The 24,299-nt window shown below is 39.5% G+C and overlaps 1 protein-coding gene and 1 long non-coding RNA gene across 3 annotated transcripts; both read left to right on the forward strand.

Moving 5' to 3' along the window:
• Window positions 1–7,040: 7,040 nt before the first annotated feature.
• Window positions 7,041–10,552, forward strand: LOC146710334 (granzyme B-like). The gene is made up of 5 exons (XM_085457744.1): window positions 7,041–7,150; window positions 7,237–7,384; window positions 9,445–9,577; window positions 9,787–10,059; window positions 10,174–10,552. Exons 1-5 carry the CDS (start codon window positions 7,093–7,095, stop codon window positions 10,351–10,353), a joined length of 792 nt encoding a protein of 263 aa, XP_085313870.1. The 5' UTR covers window positions 7,041–7,092; the 3' UTR covers window positions 10,354–10,552.
• Window positions 10,553–16,994: 6,442 nt separating this feature from the next.
• On the forward strand, window positions 16,995–21,169 carry LOC146710335 (uncharacterized). Of its 2 annotated transcripts, none has more exons than XR_014920593.1 (5): window positions 16,995–17,505; window positions 18,048–18,113; window positions 18,464–18,619; window positions 19,072–19,164; window positions 19,462–21,169. It is a non-coding gene; the product is annotated as an uncharacterized LOC146710335 (long non-coding RNA). The 2 variants fall into 2 exon arrangements; XR_014920592.1 differs by having other exon boundaries at window positions 16,995–17,349.
• The last annotated feature ends 3,130 nt before the right edge of the window (window positions 21,170–24,299 follow it).

Genomic DNA, 24,299 nt, shown 5'->3' on the forward strand with positions numbered 1-24,299 from the left:
TGATTTTGTTTTTGGTTCTCAACAAACTAATTCAACCCCCCAACGCTTTATCACCACACTTTTATTCTTCGGAAATCTGTAACTCCTTGATGCTGTTCTGAACTGCAAAAATCAATAACATCCACCAGCAACTCAGTTCAAATGTTGTGTCTGTCCCCTCTCCAGAACCTTTTCTCTATTTTGCGCCGTTTTTCACTTTTCATCTTCCTGATTTATCTGATATTTCTGAGTTTATATGTAAATCAAAGCCTGCCACATGTCAATTAGTTAAACTGCAGGAATGTCTTAAAAACATCAACACCTGGATGGCCGCTAACTTTCTGATTCTTAATTCAGATAAAACTGAGGTTATTTTACTCGACCCTGGAAATCTTAGAAATATGGTATCTAACCAGATTCTTACTCTGGATGGCATTACCTTGGCCTCCAGTAACACTGTGAGTCACCGTGTCCAGGACATGTCCTTCAATGCACATATTAAACAAATATGTAAGACTGCTTTCTTCCATTTGCGCAACATCTCTAAAATTAGAAATATCCTGTCTCAGAGTGATGCTGAAAAACTAGTTCATGCATTTATTACTTCCAGGCTGGACGACTGTAATTCATTATTATCAGGATGTCCTAAAAACTGAAAAGCCTTCAGCTAATCCAAAATGCTGCAGCAAGAGTCCTGACAGGGACTAGAAAGAGAGAGCAGATTTCTCCTGTTTTGGCTTCCCTTCATTGGCTTCCTGTTAAATCCAGAATTGAATTCAAAATCCTGCTCCTCACATACAAGGTCTTAAATAATCAGGCCCCATCTTATCTTAATGACCTTGTAGTACCATATCACCCTATTAGAGCACTTCGCTCTCGCTCTGCAGGCCTACTTGTTGTTCCTAGAGTATTTAAAAGTAGAATGGGAGGCAGAGCCTTCAGTTTTCAGGCCCCTCTTCTGTGGAACCAGCTTCCAGTTTGGATTCGGGAGACAGACACTATCTCTACTTTCAAGATTAGGCTTCAAACTTTCCTTTTTGCTAAAGCATATAGTTAGGGCTGGACCAGGTGACCCTGAATCCTCCCTTAGTTATGCTGCAATAGACGTAGGCTGCCGGGGATTCCCATGATGCATTGAGCTTTTCTTTTTGAGTCACCTTTCTCACTCAACAGGTGTTAATAGACCTCTCTGCTGAATCACACTTGTTATTAATCCCTGTCTCTCTTCCACAGCATGTCTTTATCCTGTCTTCCTTCTGTCACCCCAACCGGTTGCAGCAGATGGCCCCGTCCCACCCCCACCCCCCGTGAGCCTGGTTCTGCTGGAGCTTTCTTCCTGTTAAAAGGGAGTTTTTCCTTCCCACTGTCACTTGCTCATAGGGGGTCATATGATTGTTGAGCTTTTCTCTGTATGTATTATTGTAGGGTCTACCTTACAATATAAGGCACCTTGAAGTGACTGTTCTGATTTGGCAATATATAAGTAAAATTGAATTGCGTTGGATATTTAACACCCTGTAAGCTAAAGATAGCTTTTTATCGATCTAAATAGTTTACAGGCTAGAAAAAAATAAAGTCCCTTAGTTGCTGGCCTCCAACCCTCCACCTGCCACATATATTTACCTAACACTTTCCTGCTGAGTGGATGGACTCAGTCCCATTTATCTGATCATATTGAAAAAAACATGAAGTTTATTTGATAAAATTTTGTCATAAAGTGTATAAGAAAGGGGGATTGTCACTGTTGAGCTCATTGGCATGACTTGTAGATTTATTTATTTATTTATTTAGGACAGTGCAGGTTAATGAACATAAATGTTAAAAAAAATTACATGAATGTAAACATACCAGATTATAGCCAAAGGCTAATTTCAATCTGTTGTCCTTAAGCATAAAAAATAGACATAATAATTCATAAAAATTCATCGTTCATTCATAATAAAAACTCCATCACCAAACTTACACATACACACCATTCTGTTCCCAAATAAAACATTAAAACTATACAACTCATACATGATCACACACTTGATTTGTCCATAACCAGTTTTTAACCTTTGCCTTAAACAAATTGAGTGTAGAGCGTTCTCTAATGGGTTGAGGAAGACTGTTCCACAGATGGCCACCCTTGACAGAGAGGACGTTCTGCCCAAATGCTGTCCGTCTGTGGGGTATAAACAAGTCTCCTCAGATTAAAGCTCGAGTGGTCCTGTCTGAGCTTTCTTTATGCCTAATGAACTGCTTTAGTGGTGGTGGAGCAAGGGAGTGTAAGACTTTATATATTAAACACACTCTTTTAAGTTTCACTAAGTTATTGTAATTGACAAGTTGAGTAAACAGTTTCACTCCTCGTTTCAACCGTTTTTTTCTTTATTCTTTGTTTTGTTTGCAACCAGTATGGTGACAGTGATCATGTTGAAATTTCAAAAGAAGATTTCAGAAAACTGTGGTAGTTACATCTGCTTTTTATGCCATCTGTTTTACCACAATGGTTCCATGTCAGTTTTTCATCAGGCCAGAGATGTATCCACAATGCATCTGTGCAAAAACTCTAAAAAACACATCCGTCCTTCACACCCACCTTAAATCAGTTTGATGTGCTCCATGTATAGCAGTGTGCATGAAAACATTTGAACACAGAGAAAATTCACTAGCAAAAACTCTAAATGCCCATTCCCTTTTCCAGCAAAGTCACTAGTATTTCCACACCCCACTTATCAGAAGACACCAGTGAGATAATGTGGCATTCAACTCACATTGATCAGTTTGTTCACACTGTTATCATAATGTTTCATGCATCATTCTATATCTGTGTATGTTTATTAAGTGTTACAGTTTGATGCCGATCTGATGCCCGTATCGATGAGTAATCGGAAGGTTGCCGGTTCGAGCCCTGGCTCCGAGAGTCTCGGTCGTTGTGTCGTTGGGCAAGACACTTCACTTCACCCATTGCCTACTGATGTTGGTCAGAGGGCCCAGTGGCGCCAGTGTCCGGCAGCCTTGCCTCTGTCAGTGCGCCCCAGGGCAGCTGTAGCTGCCATCACCGGTGTATGAATGTGTGTGAGGATGACTGAATGTAGTGTAAAGTGCTTTGGGGTCCATAGGGACTAAGTAACGTGCTATAGTCCTCACAGCTGTGGATGAAAATTAAGTTTTTTAAATGTAAGAATAAAACTATTAGGATTCAAATAATATTGATGTGACAGTGTTCAAAAAGTGTTAGGTGACAGTGTTGGGTGTGGTATGTTAGAGTGACAGACTACTGTAATCACATTTCATTTTTCAGTAATTTAATGTGCGGCTGTACTAATTTCAGTAAGTACATTACAGCTATAATTATACCATAATTTACTTTACAAAGGTTCTTCAGTTATTGACATGGCAGGAAAAAAAAACCAAAAGAAAAATTATCACGGGGACACCCTTTTTTCTTCCTGTGCTACAATCAGCTAATTTCAGTTTACATACTGGAGATGGGTGGTGGATAGGTTTCAGGAGAAGACGGAGGAGATATGGACATTCTTTTTATTTTATTGCACAAAAGGACAACAGTGGGATGGTAAAGTGGAACCTGCATCCAGGATAGAAACAACTGCATTACGATGCTAAAACAACAAGCATCTGCACAAACAACATGCTAATGCAAGGCTAGCCAAGAACCCAGACGGATGATAACCTCCTAATACCCAGCAAATCATCTGTCCTCTGTTAAGGACATGAGTCTGAGCCCTCTATGTCAAGCACTATATATGCAATTTCTATGACTCCTGCTGTACTGTCAAGGGACATCCTGGGCTTTCTATTGATGCCACATTTCTGAGGGCTGGGTTAATTGCAGTTTCTATATTTTATGGCCACAAGGTTATGTGATACATTTATTTTAGTAGACATTGTGATTCTGGCTTAAGAGAGGAGCTGAGTGTGGAGTGGAGAAGCAGCTGAAAAGCAGCTGGTCCTACCTCGTCTCCTGCGTCTGCCACGCCGCCATCGGGTCCTGCTCGGTTTGCACGTCCACATCCTGTGCCAGCACCTCGCCGGCACTGGCCACTTTCCAGACCATTAGCTGGGCTTCTTCGCCGTCATGGTTGGCCTTCTGAACTGTTTTGCTGCTGCCAGACCAAGAACCTTGAACTTTTCCAGTCAGATTAGATGGACAGCGTTTGTGAACAGCAGTTTCAGATCTTGCCACAGATTCTGGATTGGATTTAGATCTGGAGTTTGACTGGGCCATTCTAACACATGGATATGTTTTGTGTGAAACCATCCCATTGTTGCCCTGGCTTTATGTTTAGGGTTGTTGTCCTGCTGGAAGGTGAACCTCCGCCCCAGTCTCAAGTCTTTTGCAGACTCCAAGAGGTTTTCTTCCAAGACTGCCCTGTATTTGGCTCCATCCATCTTCCCATCAACTCTGACCAGGTTCCCTGTCCCTGCTGAAGAGAAGCACCCCCAGAGCATGATGCTGCCACCACCATATCTGACAGTGGGGATGGTGTGTTCACAGTGATGTGCAGTGTTAGTTTTCCACCACACATAGCGTTTTGCATTTTGGCCAAAAAGTTCCGTTTTGGTCTCATCTGACCAGAGCACCTTCTTCCACATGTTTGCTGTGTCCCCCACATGGCTTGTGGCAAACTGCAAACGGGACTTCTTATGGTTTTCTGTTAACAATGGCTTTCTTCTTGCCACTCTTCCATAAAGGCCAACTTTGTGCAGTGCACGACTAATAGTTGTCCTATGGACAGATTCCCCCACCTGAGCTGTAGATCTCTGCAGCTCGTCCAGAGTCACCATGGGCCTCTTGGCTGCATTTCTGATCAGCGCTCTGCTTGTTCGGCCTGTGAGTTTAGGTGGACGGCCTTGTCTTGGTAGGTTTACAGTTGTGCCATACTCCTTCCATTTCTGAATGATGGCTTGAACAGTGCTCCGTGGGATGTTCAACGCTTGGGAAATCTTTTTGTAGCCTAAGCCTGCTTTAAATTTCTCAATAACGTTATCCCTGACCTGTCTGGTGTGTTCTTTGGACTTCATGGTGTTGTTGCTCCCAGTATTCTCTTAGACAACCTCTGAGTGTCACGATCCTGGGTCTTAGGACCCAGTGTTTTGAGTTTTAGTTAATTTTGATGTTTATAGTATGTTAAGCTCATCAGGTCTCCTATGTTCATTTGCTTATTAGTTCCCTCTTGTGTTTTCAACCCCTGTGAAGTCTCCCTTGCCCTTCGTGTGTTTCATGTCTGTTGTCTTATGTTGTCATGTCTGCCTCTCATGTTTCCTGTTTCATTTTGGAGAGATCTCGTGTTTTTATATTATGGATTATGTTTTGAGTCCTTTGTGGTACTGTTTCGTGTTTCCCTAGATCTGTTATGGTTATCTTAGGTTTTGCTCTTTGGCTTTGTCATATGGCTTCCCTGTGTTCCATGTTATGTCTCCCCTGTTGCTGTTAAGTTTGCATGTTTAGAATTCAGTCAGTGTGTTTCCTGTTTTACTTTGTAGGTCCATGCCTCATGTGAGTGTTTCTAGTTTTGCGTCTCTGTCTCGTCCAGCCTGATTACTCCCAGCTGTGCTCCCCTTCTGTGTCTCATTCCCTCGTTATCCCTCTGTGTATTTAAGCCTTGTGTTTCTCTTTGTCAGTGTCGTAGTCTCCATCATAGCTGTGTGATTTTTCCCCTGTGGCTCCTTGTGCTTTAGTTTTCCCAGTTTAGTTTATTTTGTATTGTTTTTTGTGTCCCACTTCACGCCAGCAATAAAGCTGTGTTTTTTGAGTTTACCTTTTGTCTCTGTGAGTTTGCGTTTGGGTCCTCTCCTGCCTGCCACACAGCCGAAACATGACACTGAGGCGTCACAGAGCAGTTGTGGTGCTGTTTTGCAAAGAAGAATGAGCAAGGATTTCAGTCTCTAGATGTGCAAAGCTGGTAGAGACAGACCCTAAAAGACTGGCAGCTGTAATTGCAGCAAGTATTGACTCAGGGGGCTGAATAATTACGCACACCCCACTTTGCAGTTATTTATTTGTAAAAAATGTTTGGAATCATGTATGATTTTCGTTCCACTTCTCACGTGTGCACCACTTTGTGTTGGTCTTTCACGTGGAATTCCAATAAAATTGATTCATGTTTGTGGCTGTAATGTGACAAAATGTGGAAAAGTTCAAGGGGGCCAAATACTTTTGCAAGCCGCTGTATTACACAAACATCACATTGGTAAGACAGGTCAGAATAGGTAGCAAAACAATGAAAATACACAAAATCTGGGACAGTAGGAGGAAAAAAAAGGACTCTACTCAGACTGGGCTCCACTAGGAGAGCAGCTTGAGGTCAGTAAAAAAACACCTCAGCACATAAAGCACATTAATCTAAACATCTTACACCATCAAAAGACATGACAAGCAACAGGGTGGGAGTATGGAGTGAGCCAGTGTAGACAAACAGCCATCCCGTCCTGCTGCCATCCTACAGCGCTGGTCCGGACCTGTCACATACGTCAGCTGGGAGAAGCTTTTTTCTTGGAGGGGGGGGGGGTCTGTGTCAGTTACATGCATATGTGTGTGTGTCCCATGTTCAGCTGTAAGAAGAGGTCAACAAGTCTCCAGTGAGCCCAGTTGGTCGTGAAGGAGGGACAAAGAGCTGCAACAACAGTCTTTTTATCAGAGAACAATTTTTGTTGTTCCAGTCAGCTTCTACCTTGGCAGGTCTCCAGCTGATGCCAGTGGGAGTGCCATGAGTGAAGATGGTGGTTGTTTGGGTTTAGTGCGAATAACTGCAAAATAAAATAAAACAAAAGTGAAAATCCTCAAGTATCTATTTGAGCCCTTCACTTTGATTTTAATTTTTCTAGTTCCAAGCTAAAGCATCTTGTCCACCCAAAGAAAAACAAAGGGAGCATTTCTCAGTAAGCAGAAGATTTAGCTGTAGTTTGTTTGAAATTCAATACTGTTAATGAGAAATGGGTGCACATATAACATATGGTGATAGTGATAGTGAAGTATTTGCTGTGGAAAATTTCAAAAACATGTTACTCACAGGAAGTGGTTAAAAGTCAGATGTTGGTTGGTACAAACTGCTTAAAAGGACTGACCCGTCGGCCTCAACATAACAGATCGAGCATTTCACCACCAAGATGTTTGCTCTGCAGTCATTTGCGGTCATTTATGCGCTGACATTCCTCGGGCAAAATGGTAAGTTGCACCATGAATACTTGTGTGGAATATTAATATTTTTTAAATAATTTTTTATTAATTTTGTTTCCTCCTAATGCTACTAGTCCTCGGAAGTGAAATTATAAATGGGCAAATAGCCCCAGACAACGAAATGCTGTATATGGCATCAGTGCAGGATTACAACGGCTACCATATTTGTGGAGGATTTCTTGTGTCTGAGAACCTTGTAATGACTGCTGCACACTGTGACCTGTAAGTAATCATTCCACCAAGGAAATTTCTTATTTATTTCTTATATATATAAATTCTCTCTCTACATATAGATATATGATATATATATCTATATATATCTATATCTATATATATCTATATATATATATATATCTATATCTATATATATATATATATATATATATATATCTATATATATATATATATATATATATATATATATATATATATATATATATATATATATATATATATATATATATCCATATTATATATATATATATATATATATATATATCCATATTATATATATATATATGAGTGAGATCATTAACAAGACTGGCTACGGATACCGACTACGGAACGGAGCAGTTGTCAGCCACCTCCTGTACATGGATGACATCAAGCTGTATGCCAAGAGTGAACGAGACATAGATTCACTGATCCACACTACCAGGCTATACAGCAATGACATTGGAATGTCGTTCGGACTGGAGAAGTGTAGTCGGATGGTAACAAAGAGAGGGAAGGTAGTCAGAACTGAGGGGACTGAACTACCAGAAGGCAACATTGCAGACATAGAGGACAGTTACAAGTACCTGGGGATCCCACAGGCGAATGGGAACCATGAAGAGGCCGCTAGAAAAGCTGCAACCACCAAGTACCTGCAGAGGGTCAGGCAAGTCCTGAGGAGTCAGCTGAATGGTAAGAACAAGATCCAGGCCATCAACACGTACGCCCTGCCCGTGATCAGGTACCCTGCTGGGGTAATAGGCTGGCCAAAGGAGGAGATAGAAGCCACTGACATCAAAACAAGAAAGCTCCTGACCATGCATGGAGGGTTTCACCCCAAGTCCAGCACCCTGAGGCTGTACGCTAAGCGGAAGGAAGGGGGCCGGGGACTGGTGAGTGTCAGCACCACAGTCCAGGATGAGACAAGGAACATCCAAGAATACATTGGGAAGATGGCCCCAACTGACCGAGTGCTCAGTGAATACCTCAGGCAGCAGAAACCCAAGAAAGAGGATGGAGACGAGGAACCATCATGGAAGGACAGGCCCCTGCACGGTATGTACCACCGGCAGATAGAGGAGGTGGCTGATATCCAGAAATCCTACCAGTGGCTGGACAAAGCTGGACTGAAAGACAGCACAGAGGCACTAATCATGGCAGCACAAGAACAAGCTCTGAGCACAAGATCCATAGAGGCTGGGGTCTATCACACCAGGCAAGACCCCAGGTGCAGGCTGTGTAAAGATGCCCCAGAGACAATCCAGCACATAACAGCAGGGTGCAGGATGCTAGCAGGCAAGGCATACATGGAACGCCATAACCAAGTGGCCGGCATAGTGTACAGGAACATCTGTGCTGATTACAACCTGGAAGTCCCGAGGTCAAAATGGGAGATGCCCCCAAGGGTGGTGGAGAATGACCGAGCTAAGATCCTGTGGGACTTCCAGATACAGACGGACAAAATGGTGGTGGCTAACCAACCGGACATAGTGGTGGTAGACAAACAGAAGAAGACGGCCGTAGTGATCGATGTAGCGGTTCTGAATGACAGCAATATCAGGAAGAAGGAACACGAGAAGCTGGAGAAATACCAAGGGCTCAGAGAAGAGCTCGAGAGGATGTGGAGGGTGAAGGTAACGGTGGTCCCCGTGGTAATCGGAGCACTAGGTGCGGTGTCTCCCAAGCTAGGCGAGTGGCTCCAGCAGATCCCGGGAACAACATCGGAAATCTCTGTCCAGAAGAGCGCAGTCCTGGGAACAGCTAAGATACTGCGCAGGACCCTCAAGCTCCCAGGCCTCTGGTAGAGGACCCGAGCTTGAAGGATAAACCGCCCGCAGGGGCGTGCTGGGTGTTTTTTATATACACATGACATGTATATTTAGTACTGTATAATGTAATAATAATTATTTAAGTTCTTCCTTTACAAACTAAAACCATAAAAAATTTTGAATAAATTCAGTGAATACATAAAATTTAATTTAACTATAAAAATGTATTAATATTTTCATCATGTTGTTTATGTAACTGCAGAAAATCTACTGATGATCTCATTATTATATTTTATTCAGGAATCTTAGGTATGTAGTCCTTGGTAACCACCATCTGAGGAGTGCTGATAAGCTCGTGATACAGATTGCCGACAAATACAAACACCCATATTATCAGGATGTTGACTCTGGATACGACATCATGCTTTTAAAAGTAAGGTTTTTATCTTTTTGTTTTCTCACTTCACACTGGAAGTTTTATATTTTTGAGTGTTTGAATTTACAATGCACTTATTGAAAAACAAATTTCTAATTGAGGGAAAAAGTGCTTACTTAAAAAAAAGATAAATGATAGATGTTCTGTGTTGCTGTTACATGTTTTCACTTATTTTTAATCTTTACTCTTTAATTCTGTGCCTCTAGCTGTCTAGACCTGTCCAACCATGCAATACAATTCAATTCATTCGACTTCCCCTCCGTGAAATGACATTAAATGAAAATGAGAAGTGCCAAGTGGCTGGATGGGGTAAGATAAACACTTACGGTAATGTTGTTGACAACCTGAGAGTGGTGGATGTGTCTGTCATCGGCCCACAAGTCTGCCAGAATGCTTGGGCTCAAAAGGTTCCTGGATACAAAAGTCCTCCCAATGTTATCTGTGCAGGTGGATACAGCACAAATAAAGGATTCTGTCAGGTATGTTTTCTGTCCTTTCCTTAAAAATTCTTGGTAACTGCTCTGTGGTTGAGAAATATATGAGCACTCTGCATTAAGTATCACATGAAAAAAGTAAATACTTCCTCCTTACAGGGTGATTCTGGTGGCCCTCTGGTCTGCAAGGGAATGGCTGTCGGTATTGTTTCTTTCAACAAACTGCTTCCTGGAACCGAGCTGGGAAATTGTAACTATCCGGATGTCCCCAATGTCTATACAGATATCTCAAAATACCTTAACTGGTTCAGGAGGATTCTCCAGGGGGGAAAAAGTTAAATCTTACACAAAGCTTTGCGTCAGCACACTGTAAGTGTGAAAGCTATGCCTCTGTCAGTGTTTGTTCTCAATGCAGAATAAAGAAAATGTTTCAAGTATTGTTTTCTTACACAAAGTTTTGCGTCAGCACACTGTAAGTGTGAAAGCTATGCCTCTGTCAATGTTTGCTCTCAATGCAGAATAAAGAAAATGTTTCAAATATTGTTTCTGTGCATGAACAATATTTATTATGACTTTAAAACCTATCCATCCATCTATCTATCTATATATTGAAATTCAGGTTTACCATGGCAAATTAGTTCCATGCAATACTAATATCTGTAAACTAATTTTTCATTTCTACAGTACATTCATCCTGCTTTTTTGAGTACTATAAATACTAAAGACTAACAGAGGGTGTTTCTTTTACCACAGAGAATTACCTGATGTGGTTTTCAGTTAAATCTCTAATAAGTCAAAAAACTGAAGCCATGACAATTTAATACTAGAAACGGCTCTAACTACAGTAACACTACTTTTCTAATTTAATAGTAAGATCATGAACATTGAACATCCTGACGTCTTCTCTTGGTTAGCGTGTTGGATGCCCGCCTTTGCTTCCTTTTTGCTCCCACATTCTTCTGTTGTCTGTCTTTGGTGACCCTGCCGGTTTGGTCTTCTTCTGTTTCCCTGTTGTTTATTATTAGAAGGAGGAAAAATAAAATCTGCATTCAGTAGCATCCAGAATACAACACTGCAGAACATGTTTGCTATAAATTTGTTACTGTTAGTATATTTCAGTTAAAATGAGATATGTCACATCACTTTGATTCCTAAACAAACAGCAACTCTACATAATTAATTAGAATGTAACTGAACTGAAATCAGCCATGAGATTCATGAGGTATTTGCTCCTTTATAAAATAACTAAAACATTTTTATTAAACCGTCTCAGACACCTTTCTTCTGAGACTGTACTTCTCCAGATGTCATCTCTGTCCCGTCAGGCACAGCCATCCTTTTCTGTCTTCCTGCTCTGGTCTGAAGTTCCACGTCCACGGGGTAATGGTCACTGAAGCTGAGTGCCTTAGAGAGTAAATATAGTTGAACGACAACACCGATGCTGTCCCTTACAATAAAATAGTCAAATCATTTCTGCCTTTGAGCTCAGAAAACACATAAGTGAGTCTCACCTCCTCATCAGTCAGCTTAAACTCTTGCTGTAAGTTGAAAGACTTGGCCGAGTTGGGGACGATGGCGTTCGACATGGTCTCTCCATACACAACAATTCTGTTTGACAAAGAGGAGACATAAAAAAAAAGTTATGAAGTACTTTTTATAGTGTGGCACTTTACAGTGTGAAGCCATCATAATTTTATCCCTTCATTTTTCTCTCAATTTTAAATTCCTTCATGTCCCTAACATTAGACGTAAGCTGTGAGAGGCACTCTAAAGAAAAAACGGAATCTTCCTGAAAAATAATAAAGAACACTTTGGCCATGTTGCAGAGGCTTTGTGATGGCTCAGCTCACAAAAAGACCCATCAGCATGCTGCCACCAGTGCTCATCATTTACAAACAGTCCTTCCCCACAAAGTAAAAATTGTACAAACAAATGTTTCACATAAATCAGTGATTCATGAACATTTTCCTATCTGAATTCGTTTATCTGTTTCTTTTTTGGGGATAGGTTAATTGATTAGTCTAAATTGCCCATAGGTGTGAATGCGGGAGTGAATGTGAGTGCGAATGGTTGTCTGTCCCTGTGTGTCAGCCCTGCGACAAACTGGCGACCTGTCCCTGGTGTACCCTGCCTCTCGCCCTATGACAGCTGCAGGCTCCCCCGCGACCCTGAAAAAGGATGAGCGGAAACGAATGGATGGATGGATGTTTCTTTCTCCTGGTTTTTGTTTCAGTGGTGATTATGCAGATTGTATGAAGAATAATATCTTAATCTTCTTATACGGCGCCGAATCACAACAACAGTCCCCTCAAGGGGCTTTATATTGTAAGGTAGACCCTACAGTAATGCATACAGATTTACATAGCAGAATTAATGAGGAGGGTCTGGCTGCAGCCACTGGGGAGCGGCATATTGCGACCTCCATAGTAACCGGAAACACGTGACCTCCACAGTGTGCTCAAATACGTTCCCTGCGTGGATACAGTGGAAACCTTGCAAGTGGATCATAAGGTTGAGACAGAGTCTTTCATATATAATTTTGCCATTGATAATTTCATAATTCTAGGAGTCATCTAGTTTGCTTACACTGATTACGTTGGCACTTTGTTAGCATTACAACAACGGTCAGACCCCCGAGGTATCTAAACTTTAGTAAGGAATGTGTGCACTTTTGACACCTCTGGTTAGCATTTAATGGTCAGTTGCTTGTTATTAAACAAATTCCCTTCACTACTTTTAACCATCTGTAACATCAATGCACATTGTTCCATTTACTGCATATCGCACTTCATGTCTTTCCTTCCACCTGCATCAACATTGTAAAGTTCGTCACAAAGAGATTTATATATTTATAAATACTAATATTCTCTATTACATTCTGTTCTGCTTTTTTATTGCCCAGATTTTAGTTAGCCTTTGTTAAATTGTCTGTTATATGTCAATATATACGTATGTAACAAATAAAAGTGTCTTGTAAATTATGTTTTTGTAAAGAATTTTCTCCCCAAATTTCTTACACGCTAACTAATGTGTTAGTTCTGCTAAAACCTGAACTTAAATGTGTATATGGTGTTTATCTGTTTTTCTCTTTGTTTTAGATGCACATATCAAATTGGAATTCTGCCTCCAAGCCAGAATTGCAGGAATGCACAACATGTTGCAGAAGACTCTTTCACTGCCCTCTCTGCCCCACTTTCAACTTCCATTAAAAACCCAAATCCTCTTTGTCTTCGTTTTAAATTTTTGCCATCAAATAAACAGCAGTTCAGGAAGGAGCGAAGTCAGGGCAAAGATCGTGGAGCATATAAATGGACACATTAAAAATGCTTTGCCTTTCAGAGTTATGTTGGCATTAAATATACCTCATAGTTAAAGTTATAAATATGCACTTCTTTTCAGCACTTCTGCAGTCTCTTTGTTGCCTTAAAAGTTGCTATTCACAACTTTTCTCTCTTACAGACAAAATGATATGCCGGTGCAGGCTGCCATGTAGGACGACAGGACACGCTCACTGCCCTGTCTGTAACATGACAATCATACAGTGTGGGGCAAAACATTTATTGTCATGTCAGCATTCTTCAGTGCCAAGTCAGCCACCAGTATCAGGACTGCTCCCCACTGAACTCTCCAAGGAGCCTCGTCATCTTCCCGCTGCACTCTCGATGTCTTGTCTCCAGTCTCAAGTAAGTTGCCTGCAATGATATTTAAGGTCCAGCAGGTGACAGTATGGAGCAAAACAGCAACACTGTGTCGACAAAGTATCGATACAATGTGCTGAAATGCTTCACGAGGCCTCATCTACCCATCACTACCTAAAATGCAGGCAAAAGACTGATGATATGAATGAACGTTTATTTACAAAGTGGCAGAATGACAAAAACAGGCAATGAGGCATGAGAAGTTACTGAAGAAAACTAAAGTGGGAAAAAAATGGAGAGAGTGTGTCATGGGTAGAGAGGGCGACCGGGAGCAGCGTTCTAACGGGCTACAGGCTATGCAGTGTGTTTCGAAGTGTGCAGTACTGTTATTAAAGCCTCATCTCTTCATTACTCTCCGGGGCCTCGGCTGATTTCTGTCTGTCTCACTACTCCACAAAAGTGAAGGGAGTTAACCCCGAAGGAGGACAAACTTCGGCCCTGGAGGAAACATCTCCCCTCGCGTCTCCCGACCACGGTCAGGGGACTGACGGCGAGGAATGGTTAACAATTAACAGGAAGACAGTGGAAAGAAACTATAACATTCGGATTGTCTACATTCAAAGGAACTACTTCTTCTTCCGCCCTTCATAGTCATGTGCGAAATACGGCTGTATAAATGTCTCGCAGCACCTTGCGTGCGCACTCACGACAATGGCTGAGCGTAATTGTGCGGACGTATTGTACCTCCACAAACACCTGAGACGTGGTTTGCGATACATGTGGCAAAAAAGTGCTCCAAGAGTGAGGTGTTGTGGCCGTAGCCTACTAGGGAGACATTCAAAAGGTCTGTTGGGGGGGGTGATAAATACATTTTACAGGGTTTATTTATCAGATAAAATACGTTAAATCACCGTTATTATTGGCCGGCCCGGAAACAGCGGGGGTGTCCAAATTCAGAGGCTGCTTCCACCTGAGGACCCGGCCTTCGCGGTCTAAAGAAAGCTGGGTAGTACGTCACGAGCTCCCTCGGTGGAGGGTGATATATTTACCTAACACTTTCCTGCTGAGTGGATGGACTCAGTCCCATTTATCTGATCATATTAAAAAAACATGAAGTTTATTTGATAAAATTTTGTCATGAAGTGTATAAGAAAGGAGGATCGTCACTGTTGAGCTCGTTGGCATGACTTGTAATTGACAAGTTGAGTAAACAGTTTCATTCCCTGTTGCAACCCTTTTTTTCTTTATTCTCTTGTATGTCCCACATTGTGGTCAAAGTTGTTGGCCTCTTACCCTCTGCCTGCCACACAGATGTACCTAACACTTTCCTGCTGAGTGGATGGACTCAGTCACTTTTTTGTGATCACATTGACAAAAACATGAAGTTTATTTGATCAAATTTTGTCATAAAATGTATATGTCTTCCAGGGAAGGACGGATGTTGTTTTGCTGTGCTGTATTTTAATGTGAAGTGTACTTATTTTTTATATTGCATGTATTGGTCATATTTTGTGCAGTGTTTTATTTAGATTGCATGTTTTGGTTATACCGTCAAATTGTCCTGCACTGTAAACCCGAACAAGTTGACTGAACTTAAAACTTTTGTGGAAACTGATTACCTCAAAAGATTTAAGTACAAAAACTCATATCTTCTAAGTATGGGGTACTCAAAATTTGTATTTATTGTTAACCTAAAAATTTTAAATTATATTTTATATTTTATTAATTGAGCTTTACTCAAAGACTGTATACTTTAATTTCAATATTTTTGTGTTTCTTGTAGTTTATTATTTTGATGCAACACAATGCAATTATATTACAACTCAAATTATCTGATTATTAATTAAAAGATATTTATGTTTCAATGTTTGAGTGTAGACTACTAAAAAAAAAAAAGTATGGAAATTCAGTTACTTTACATTTTGTTTATTTAACATTTTTTCATGAAAATTTAAAAACATCACAAATGTTTTTATAAAACAACTAACATGGACATCGGCACCATAAAGTGAGCATTATAAATTCTGTGTAGAACATTTATCTTTTTATAAAATCACAAAGGACGACATCAGTCCTAATTGCATCTTTCTCAAAATACACAAAAATGCAAAACAAAAAGTCAAATACTAATCACTTTTTTTTAAAATAGAAATGAAAAACAATTTTTTAAAATGGGTACAAAGACGATCAGCTTCCAAATAACCAGATAAGGCAGTCAAGTATAGGAAAATTAGGTAAACTGATGGAGTTAAATCCACCCAAAGCCTGTAGTAAACTTAAAGTGCTTAAAGTGCTTCAAACAAAGTGCTCAGTAACAGAGTGCGTGTCCTAACAAACATTGCCTTATATTCCTTAAGAGCATGTAGGCAGGGGTTTCAGGGGTTTGCCGTCATCAAGCCCCATGAAGATATTTTGGACAAAGGCAAATGTGTGAACCAGCTTCCTGGGGTAGTCTAAATGCAGAGCATAGATCAAGCCAAATAATAAAGCAAATGCATTTGCAAATCTGGGAATATCACGCATCACCTAGTCGCCTTTCACCACAACAGCCATGCTTGAGGAAGTAAAATGGACTGGACTGGGAAGCGCCGTCGGTAACCACTGTGAGAAGGGCAACTGAAGTGTCAATGAGGGTCGACTCATCCAATGCGTCCGCCTGGAATAGACAGAGTATCAATGGTAAATGGCCTGTATTTGTATAGCGCTTTACACATTCAGTCATCCAGACATTCACACACTGGTGATGGCAGCTACATTGTAGCCACAGCCACCATGGGGCGCACTTACAGAGGCGAGGCTGCCGGACACTGGCACCAGCGGGCCCTCTGACCAACATCAGTAGGGAATGGGTGAAGAGTCTTGCCCAACGACAAACGACCGAGCCTGTCGGAGCCAGGGCTCGAACCGGCAACCTTCTGATTACAAGGCGAACTCCCAACTCTTGAGCCATGATCGCCCCAATTAAATAAGTAAGGTTGTTTTGAGAGAATGTGACAAGCATGACCTGTAATCTAGCAAAACATTCAGCAGTGTAGTGGGTTACTTTGTAATGAGTTAGGGTACTCTACTTTTTTTGAAAAATGGACATTAACGTGTTAGCTTCTTGCATTACATAATTTGTATTTTTGTTATTTTTCTAAAAAAAATGTAATTTTTTATTTCATGACTTTATCTCAAAAAGAAACTAAATCTTGACTTCAGCCTGGTTTTTGGGCCACCTGCAGCATAGCCATAGTGCTGTGATACGCCTGTGCCCTGCTCCTGACCTGTGTGTGTGTGTGTGTGTGTGTGTGTGTGTGTGTGTGTGTGTGTGTGTGTGTGTGTGTGTGTGAGGGTTTTCTACACTCAAAAAAATGAATGAGGTGGATTGTTCAGTGTATATTAATTATTTATTTTCATTTTACTTAAAATATATGTTTTTGTTAAGTTAACATATGTTTTTCTAATCAAGTCTACGTAATTGTGTCTATTATTCAACGTACATAATACTAATGTGTTACTTGATCGCATAACATTTAAGTTAAGTCAATTAGGATCGATATACCTTGTATATCCACAAGGTGGCAGTAATGCAAAAACAGTTGTAATGAAACCGCGCAGAACAAGAAGGTTTCACGGCTTGTGCCTGCTCATGCGCAAGACTTCAAATTTAACTGAAAAAGGCTGTTTTGGCGCCAAGCTGCTGTTTCTTTGAGAGGTAAGACCACTTTTTTCTTTGACTATGTTGTGTAGTATCTATATGTCCAGCATGGTTATATTTTGCGTTTGTCTTACAAGACATGTTATATCGTTTGCGTGTGCTTGTTTTACATTAGTTTTACTGGGTCCTGGACATGCTTATTTTGTGGACTGTGTAAGAAACATTTTTATTGTTTTTTGTTTTATTAAGGGATTAGCTACAGGGGTTCATGGGGTTATTCTTTCAAGGGGTTATTTTTCCATTTGCTTTCTTGGGATTCCTTTTCTGTAATCCGAGAGTCGGAAATATCGAATAGGATAGCAAGGATAGCATAAAGTGACATTTAAAATCCAAAAAGTCAAGGGCGAAAGCCACTGTGACACCATTGTTCTGCTCTATCAGTAATCTGTATTATGTAAAAATGGTCTGTAAATACAGCATGTTTCCTAGCGGAGTTATACATATCAATGTAGTTATAAATTACAGTTTGTGAAAGTACACACTTAATTTTTTTAATAAAATTATTCAAGACATATGAGTGGACAGACAATGGAGGTCGACAGACCTGGTGATAATTGCTTCTATAGAAAGTTAGCACATGGCAGTGTCAATCTCTTGCTTTTCTTCTGAGTAGTATTTTATTTAGTTGTAATTCAAACAATAATTTGCTTCTTGAAATTAAGGAATTAATTATTTTTTTTCTTTATAAATCTCAGATCCTGCCTTTACCTGCTCCCTCCTATACTGATGTGGTGTATGTGGTATTGCTGAGCTTGTATGTGGTATGTGAACTGTTATACTTTTAAAAACAAAACTGTTTTATAAGTTAAGTTTTCTTTTGTGACCCATCCCATGCCCCTGTTATTTCTTCTCCACATCTGAACCATGGTAAAGGTTGCAGTTCAAGGGCCTGAGGCATGAAATTCTTTTCAGATCAGCTGTGATCAATATTTTTTGGAACTTGATAAATAACAATAAAAGCTGTAATGGCTCCATTAGCATTTTGTGTAAATGTTTGTGTTAAAATTATAGCTTTAATGAGGTCTTACTACATTAGTTTTAGTTTGTATATGTGTACATATAGTATGTATATTTACAGTACAGTATGTTGTGTTTGTTGACATATTTTCAGGTGGAAGCAGAATATGTGAGGATTACTACTGCTGCACATGTTCCAAGGCTTTTTACACAACTTGACCAATACACTGACCAGCTCATAAAAGTCTTCAAGAAAAAAGGAGGCGTTGCAGGGAAGAAAATTAGACAAACTTTGGCCCCAGCCACACAGGTGCGTTATTCTGTTGGTAGCAAAATATTATGGCTAATAAGATCATTTTCAAATTTAAACAGCTAGTGTATGGTAGCTGCACAGTGCACTTACATTTATATTAAGCAAGACAAAGTTTGGTACTCAAAACGTTGGAAAATTTAAATTACCTAAACATATGTAAAATCTGATCCCTTGATTTAGGTTAAACCAGAAGTGAATGTTTTTATGTTATGTTTTGAATGCAAAAAAGATGATGTATTAGTTTGTCTTTACCTCCATTATGGACATATCTAATGTGGTGGAAACCCTGCCCAACAGGTTAACTATTCATGTCCATGTGATGATTAGTTGGTCTTGTGTACATGTCTATCTGTGCAGTGGATATGTCATTCATTTTGCGTATAATGTGAGTTTCTGTCATCCTAAAGTATATCTGTTTTCTCTTCCTGTATCTCTGCCACTCTCTACAGAAGGAAACCATTGAAAAGGGGAGGGAGTGTGTCCTCAGGGCACTACCTTTTTACCTGAATGAAGACCCAAGCATCCTCTTCAAAGAATAATTGGTTGGTAATTTTAGTTTAGTTTTTTATCTGTATTAAACCAAATTTTGAATAACTAATGTTGTTGCATGTTGTAATGTTGTTGTTGTTGTAATTTGCATGGAACCTGTTTAAATGTTTTGGGAAATCTTCTTGTATACCCAAACTATTTATATTTATCGTTGAATCTGTAGTCTAAAATAGTGGCGCACTGGGGTGCATGTTCCTAATATTGTGTTTACGTCATTAAAGGGTAGCTTTGGCCCTTTTTCTTTCTTTTTTTAAAACTGGATGCCATTTTTCTATGTTTTTGTGTCTAAGCTACAGCTGTTCAGAGGGAGCTGGAACAAATTACCCTTGCTATCTTTACCATCGAAAGAGCTGATGCCAGCACTCCTCCAGCCGATGTGGGTGTAAGCGCCAGACGTCTGCTTTATATTTTTATTTACGATTGAGTTCATGTTTGTTTTATAATTCATAGATTCATTACATAAGTCATCTTTTCAGGATTAATAAATGTGAAAATATATGTGTTTACATAAAGTAATTTTAAGTCACTGTTTTGGGATTGGAACCTAAAAGGGGGTACCTCTCACTTTAATTATGTAAGTGCAATAGTAGCATGAAACCCTGTGTGAGAGGGAAGGGGAGGAGCATGGACAGAGAGGTTAGGAGTCTCACGGTTTTCTGACCGTGTGCACAGCTAGTTCTGGATAACTGCTATTTTTTGGAACTTTCATGCTTTTTAGGAAGGAGTTCATTGTTACATCTTCCGTTTGTAATAAATAAACAGTCTTCAAATCATAATGCAACTGGAAGCATTTCTTTTGGAAACCAGGAACACGCGTCAGCCATAGACTCTTCTTTTTTGAACTTGGTTTATTGGAAATTACCCTACAGTGGGTATAACCATCTAGTGTGTCCTGCATGACCTGGAAGACCTGGCCTCTGCATGTGCACTCTTAATGGGTGGGATATATGCACTGAATCTCAGTTAACCTCAAGACTGAAAGCTAAGAGACAATCAAAAGTATTGAGATTTAAAGGATTTAATTGAGAGATGATACTGCACCAGAAATGTTGAAGGGTGGTGTGTATATTAGCGTTCAAGGCATATTGTTATGAGGTGGAAATATGTTCATATTCAGTTTGTGTTACATTGTGTGCATTGTAAAGGTAATTGCAATACATACTAAAATTAAGGGTAAGTTAGGAGGTTGATCTGATATCCTCGTGTTGGTGTTGTTCCCAGATCATCATACTAAATGTTGTTCCAGGATCAACATTGCAAGTGACCAATCAGAATGTTGTGACGTCATACTTTTGCGACTTCGGGAAGAACCGGCGTAAAACAAAAAACTGTACTTAAGCTGCGTGAAACCGCCTCTGTCCGCCGATCAACTGACCCTAACCCTAACCGTAACCCTTTAATAAACAGTAAGCAGAATTGATATTGTCCTTGCAACATTGGAATTTCATAAATGCACGAATGGCTTGGAATAGAATAACGTCACAACAATGTGATTGGTCACTTGCAATGTTGAACCTGGAACAACATTTTCATGATGGTCTGGGAACAACACCAACACGAGGATATCAGATCATCCAAGTTGGGAATGCAGGATGAATGTATATTTTGTGGACTTTTAAAGACGAACAATTGTTTCCATGTTAAAATGTTTCCATCTGAAGTTTTTTGCCCAAACACTGGTAAAATAAATGTTGACAGTGGCGAGTGTTAAATGGTTACTGCTGTGCTGTTGCAAAAAAACTGAACGCTGACAAGCTGTTTTATTGTTAGACCATAATGTTGGCATGTTTTGTTAAAGTTTTATTTGGGATGGTGATGTAATTTTCTTTGATTGCTAATATCAGTGGACTATTTATTATTATTATTATTATTATTATTATTATTATTGTTGTTGTTTTGTTGTTGTTGTTACTTTTTTTTTTTTTTTAAATTGTGGCTGTTGAGGTGGACACTTCACTTTGCATTGTTAAAGGAAAGCACTTCATTGGCATTGTGTTACTGGACTGACCCTAAGCAATCATTGCAAATAGCAACTTTGCTATCCATTTTAGACACTAAAAGAAAAAAACACTCACAGACCTTACTAGCATCACATGTGCATGACTCAAGTGTCATCTTATCAATGTGTTATGTGATCTTCAATGCGTTTTTTTTTTTTCTTTTCTTCTATTTCTGGTAGATACAGACATTTAATTTAAAGTCTTGATGTTGCATCTGTCTACATACTGTTAATTACTAACCCTAATGAGCTGTTGTGTTTTATTTTGGACTGGGTTTACACAAATGCTCACTGAATGTGTTGGCAATAAAATAAATTTTAAAAAATAAGTTGGATGTACTTAATTCATTTGTGTGGAACCTGTTGACAAAATAGATTTATGTAAAACTAATTAATAAAGCACAAGGTGGCTGAAAATATAATATTTGAATTAATCTAACTTAAATTTAACATTTTACTGCCACAAATAAGAAATGTGTTGAAGTAACTAATCTAAACTATCTAACCTGAAAATATATCATCTATGTTCATACAACATAACTTGATTTAGTTAGTCTTAAATATGTCTTGTTAATCTTAAGTAGTTTTTTTAAATTAGATGAACTAAAGATTTTTGCTTTAAACTAACATAATTCAATTTCGTGGAACCTGTTGACAAAATAATTTTAATTAAAGTCAACGTTTCATTTTTTTGAGTGTAAAGAGAGGGTATTTTGTTTGTACAGTTTGGTAGCTGCTAGGGTATTACATTGTATTTTAAAAAATCCATAGCATTTTATCTTACTGGCAGAATTTAAGTAATGCAAAAATACACTTACATTACATGTCTAAAAGAATTCTGGGTCCTCCTCCCACAGGTATACAGGAAGGGCACGAAGTACTGCAGTGCGTTTCACGTTGATATCAGGCGCCTCCTAAAAAGGGAAAAGAAAAGTTCATTTAACGCAAAGTTTTCAGGTGTCATTCTTTGGGGAGAATACATGTTTATGAAACTGCATGACATCAGACTCTACTAAATTTTGGAGACTTTTCTTTTAAGATACAACCTTTCTGTCTATTGTGACAGAGAGTCTGTTTCTTAATCATTTGACAAAAACCCTACACAGTATTTTAAAATAGTGTTCTCCAGATCAGAGCTGTAATCTATATAGAACATGGGGTTCAAAGCAAGGAAAAATTGTGTGTTTATCAGTGAAACTTTTAATTTGTGTTAATTTTATCATTATCAATATATGAAATCTTCACCTTAAGGGACTTAATGAATGGTTTCTTCTAAAAATTAGAAATGATTGAGTCATTTCACATCATATGAAAATATTAATTTTTAATACAAATTTGGCCCTACAAAAATGGAAACTCAGTAACAAAGATAATGGAGATTCTCTAAACATGAGCGAATATCACAGTAAAATTGTTGATTGTGATTTACACATTGGATGTATCCTCAGTGATTTGGTACAATTATACAACATTTTATAAGAACTGAACAACTGATGAAACAACTTACTTATGTGACCACATATGAAGTGTTATAACTTACCACAAAAGGTGAACTGTGCCACTGACCCTTGGTAGATCTGCACATGATAAAAAAAAAAATGCATTATAAATACTAACACAGCTATTAATAATTAGGGGTACATTTAAGATGTTAATGTCACAAAATAAAATAGACTGGTAGAAAGAAGTACAAGGAAATGGTAATGGGGGGAGCCATGAAAATAGATCTTTTCAACATGATTCAGTGTGACAAAGCCAGGGCGTGATTTTAAAAAAAAAAACAGGTTGTCATGGTCCTGGGTCAGTGACCCAGTGTTTTGAGTTTCTTGTGCCTCTGAGTTTTTTGTATTATGTTCTTAGTTCTCTTTGTTGTCCCAGCTTATTCTTTAGTGTAGTGTCTTAGTTTGGTGTTCTTGTATTCTGTTTAGTTCTGAGTATTTGGTAGCTGCCCTCTGTGTTTCTTAGTTGCTCTGTCTCCCCTAGTCTAGTTTGCATCTGTGCTAATTCCTGTTTTACTTTGAAGGTCTGTGTCTCATGTGAGTGTATCCTACTTTGCTCCCTTGTCTCGTCAGTTCTGATTTCTCCCAGCTGTGCTCTCCTTCTGTGTCTCATTCCCCTCGTTACTTCCCATTGTATTTAAACCCTGTGTTTCTCTGAGTCAGTGCTGCGTCGTCCCTCAAGCTGTGTGTTTCCTCGTGTGCCTCTCTGCAAGCTGTGAGTTTATATTTTCCCAGTTTAGTTTTGTATGCTCGTTTTCTGTGAGCAGCAATTAAAGCTGTGATTTTGAGTTCATCCCCTGAGTCTGAGTCCTGCATTTTGGGTCCAACCCCTGCCTGCCGCACAGCGATTCATGACACAGGTCTTTTAACCTAAAAATGTTTTAATGGCCATGAAGAAAGGACTCTTCAATAGATCTTTCAACTCACCTGTGTTTACTGTCTCCACCTGAAATTAATTGCAGTCTCAATTTTTTTTTCTTCTGTCTTTTTGTCTTCGGTCTTCAGTCTTGGAAGAAAAAAAAATATTGAAAACCTTATCAGCGCACTAAATATACAACACCTTGCTATATTCCAATTGTTTTAGATAGAGAACGTCATGACGTCCACATGCGGAGCTCGGAAAAAACACTTACTCAAAAATCATAATTAAGAAAGCAGTATTTACTCTTAACTTCTAAGCCATGTACAATTATAACTGTTTGAATCGTTAACCGAACAGAAAAGTTTTAAGTTGTTTCAACTTTGTGAGGAATTTTAATTGTTATATCCACAAACTTTATAAGTCAGGTAGACTGTTGGGGTTTACAGTGTGGAGAGACTCCGCCCTTTCCCCCGTTTTTACTAATTGGACACACCTGAGAGGAAAGGGAGGGTAATTTACAGAGTGCTCAGTGACACATAAGACGGTTGGAGCTTGGCGTTGGAGGGGAGGATGATACAGCACCAGCGACGCGGAGCGAACAGTCGGACGGCAGTAGCAACAAGAGCCCAGCTTGTGCACTGCGGGAGAGCAGAGGCGGCGAGAAAGCTGGTGCCGATTTGCAGTTTTAAAGAAGCGGCGGGCGGAGTTGAGAGCTCTGCCCACCCGGGGTAAGTCTTTTGACTTATCCCATTTTTACGAATGAAAACT

This window comes from Copadichromis virginalis, linkage group LG5 (assembly GCF_057382275.1).
Source record: "Copadichromis virginalis isolate Kocher_CV1m ecotype Utaka linkage group LG5, C_Virginalis_male_GT1.1, whole genome shotgun sequence".
Classification (NCBI taxonomy): domain Eukaryota; kingdom Metazoa; phylum Chordata; class Actinopteri; order Cichliformes; family Cichlidae; genus Copadichromis; species Copadichromis virginalis.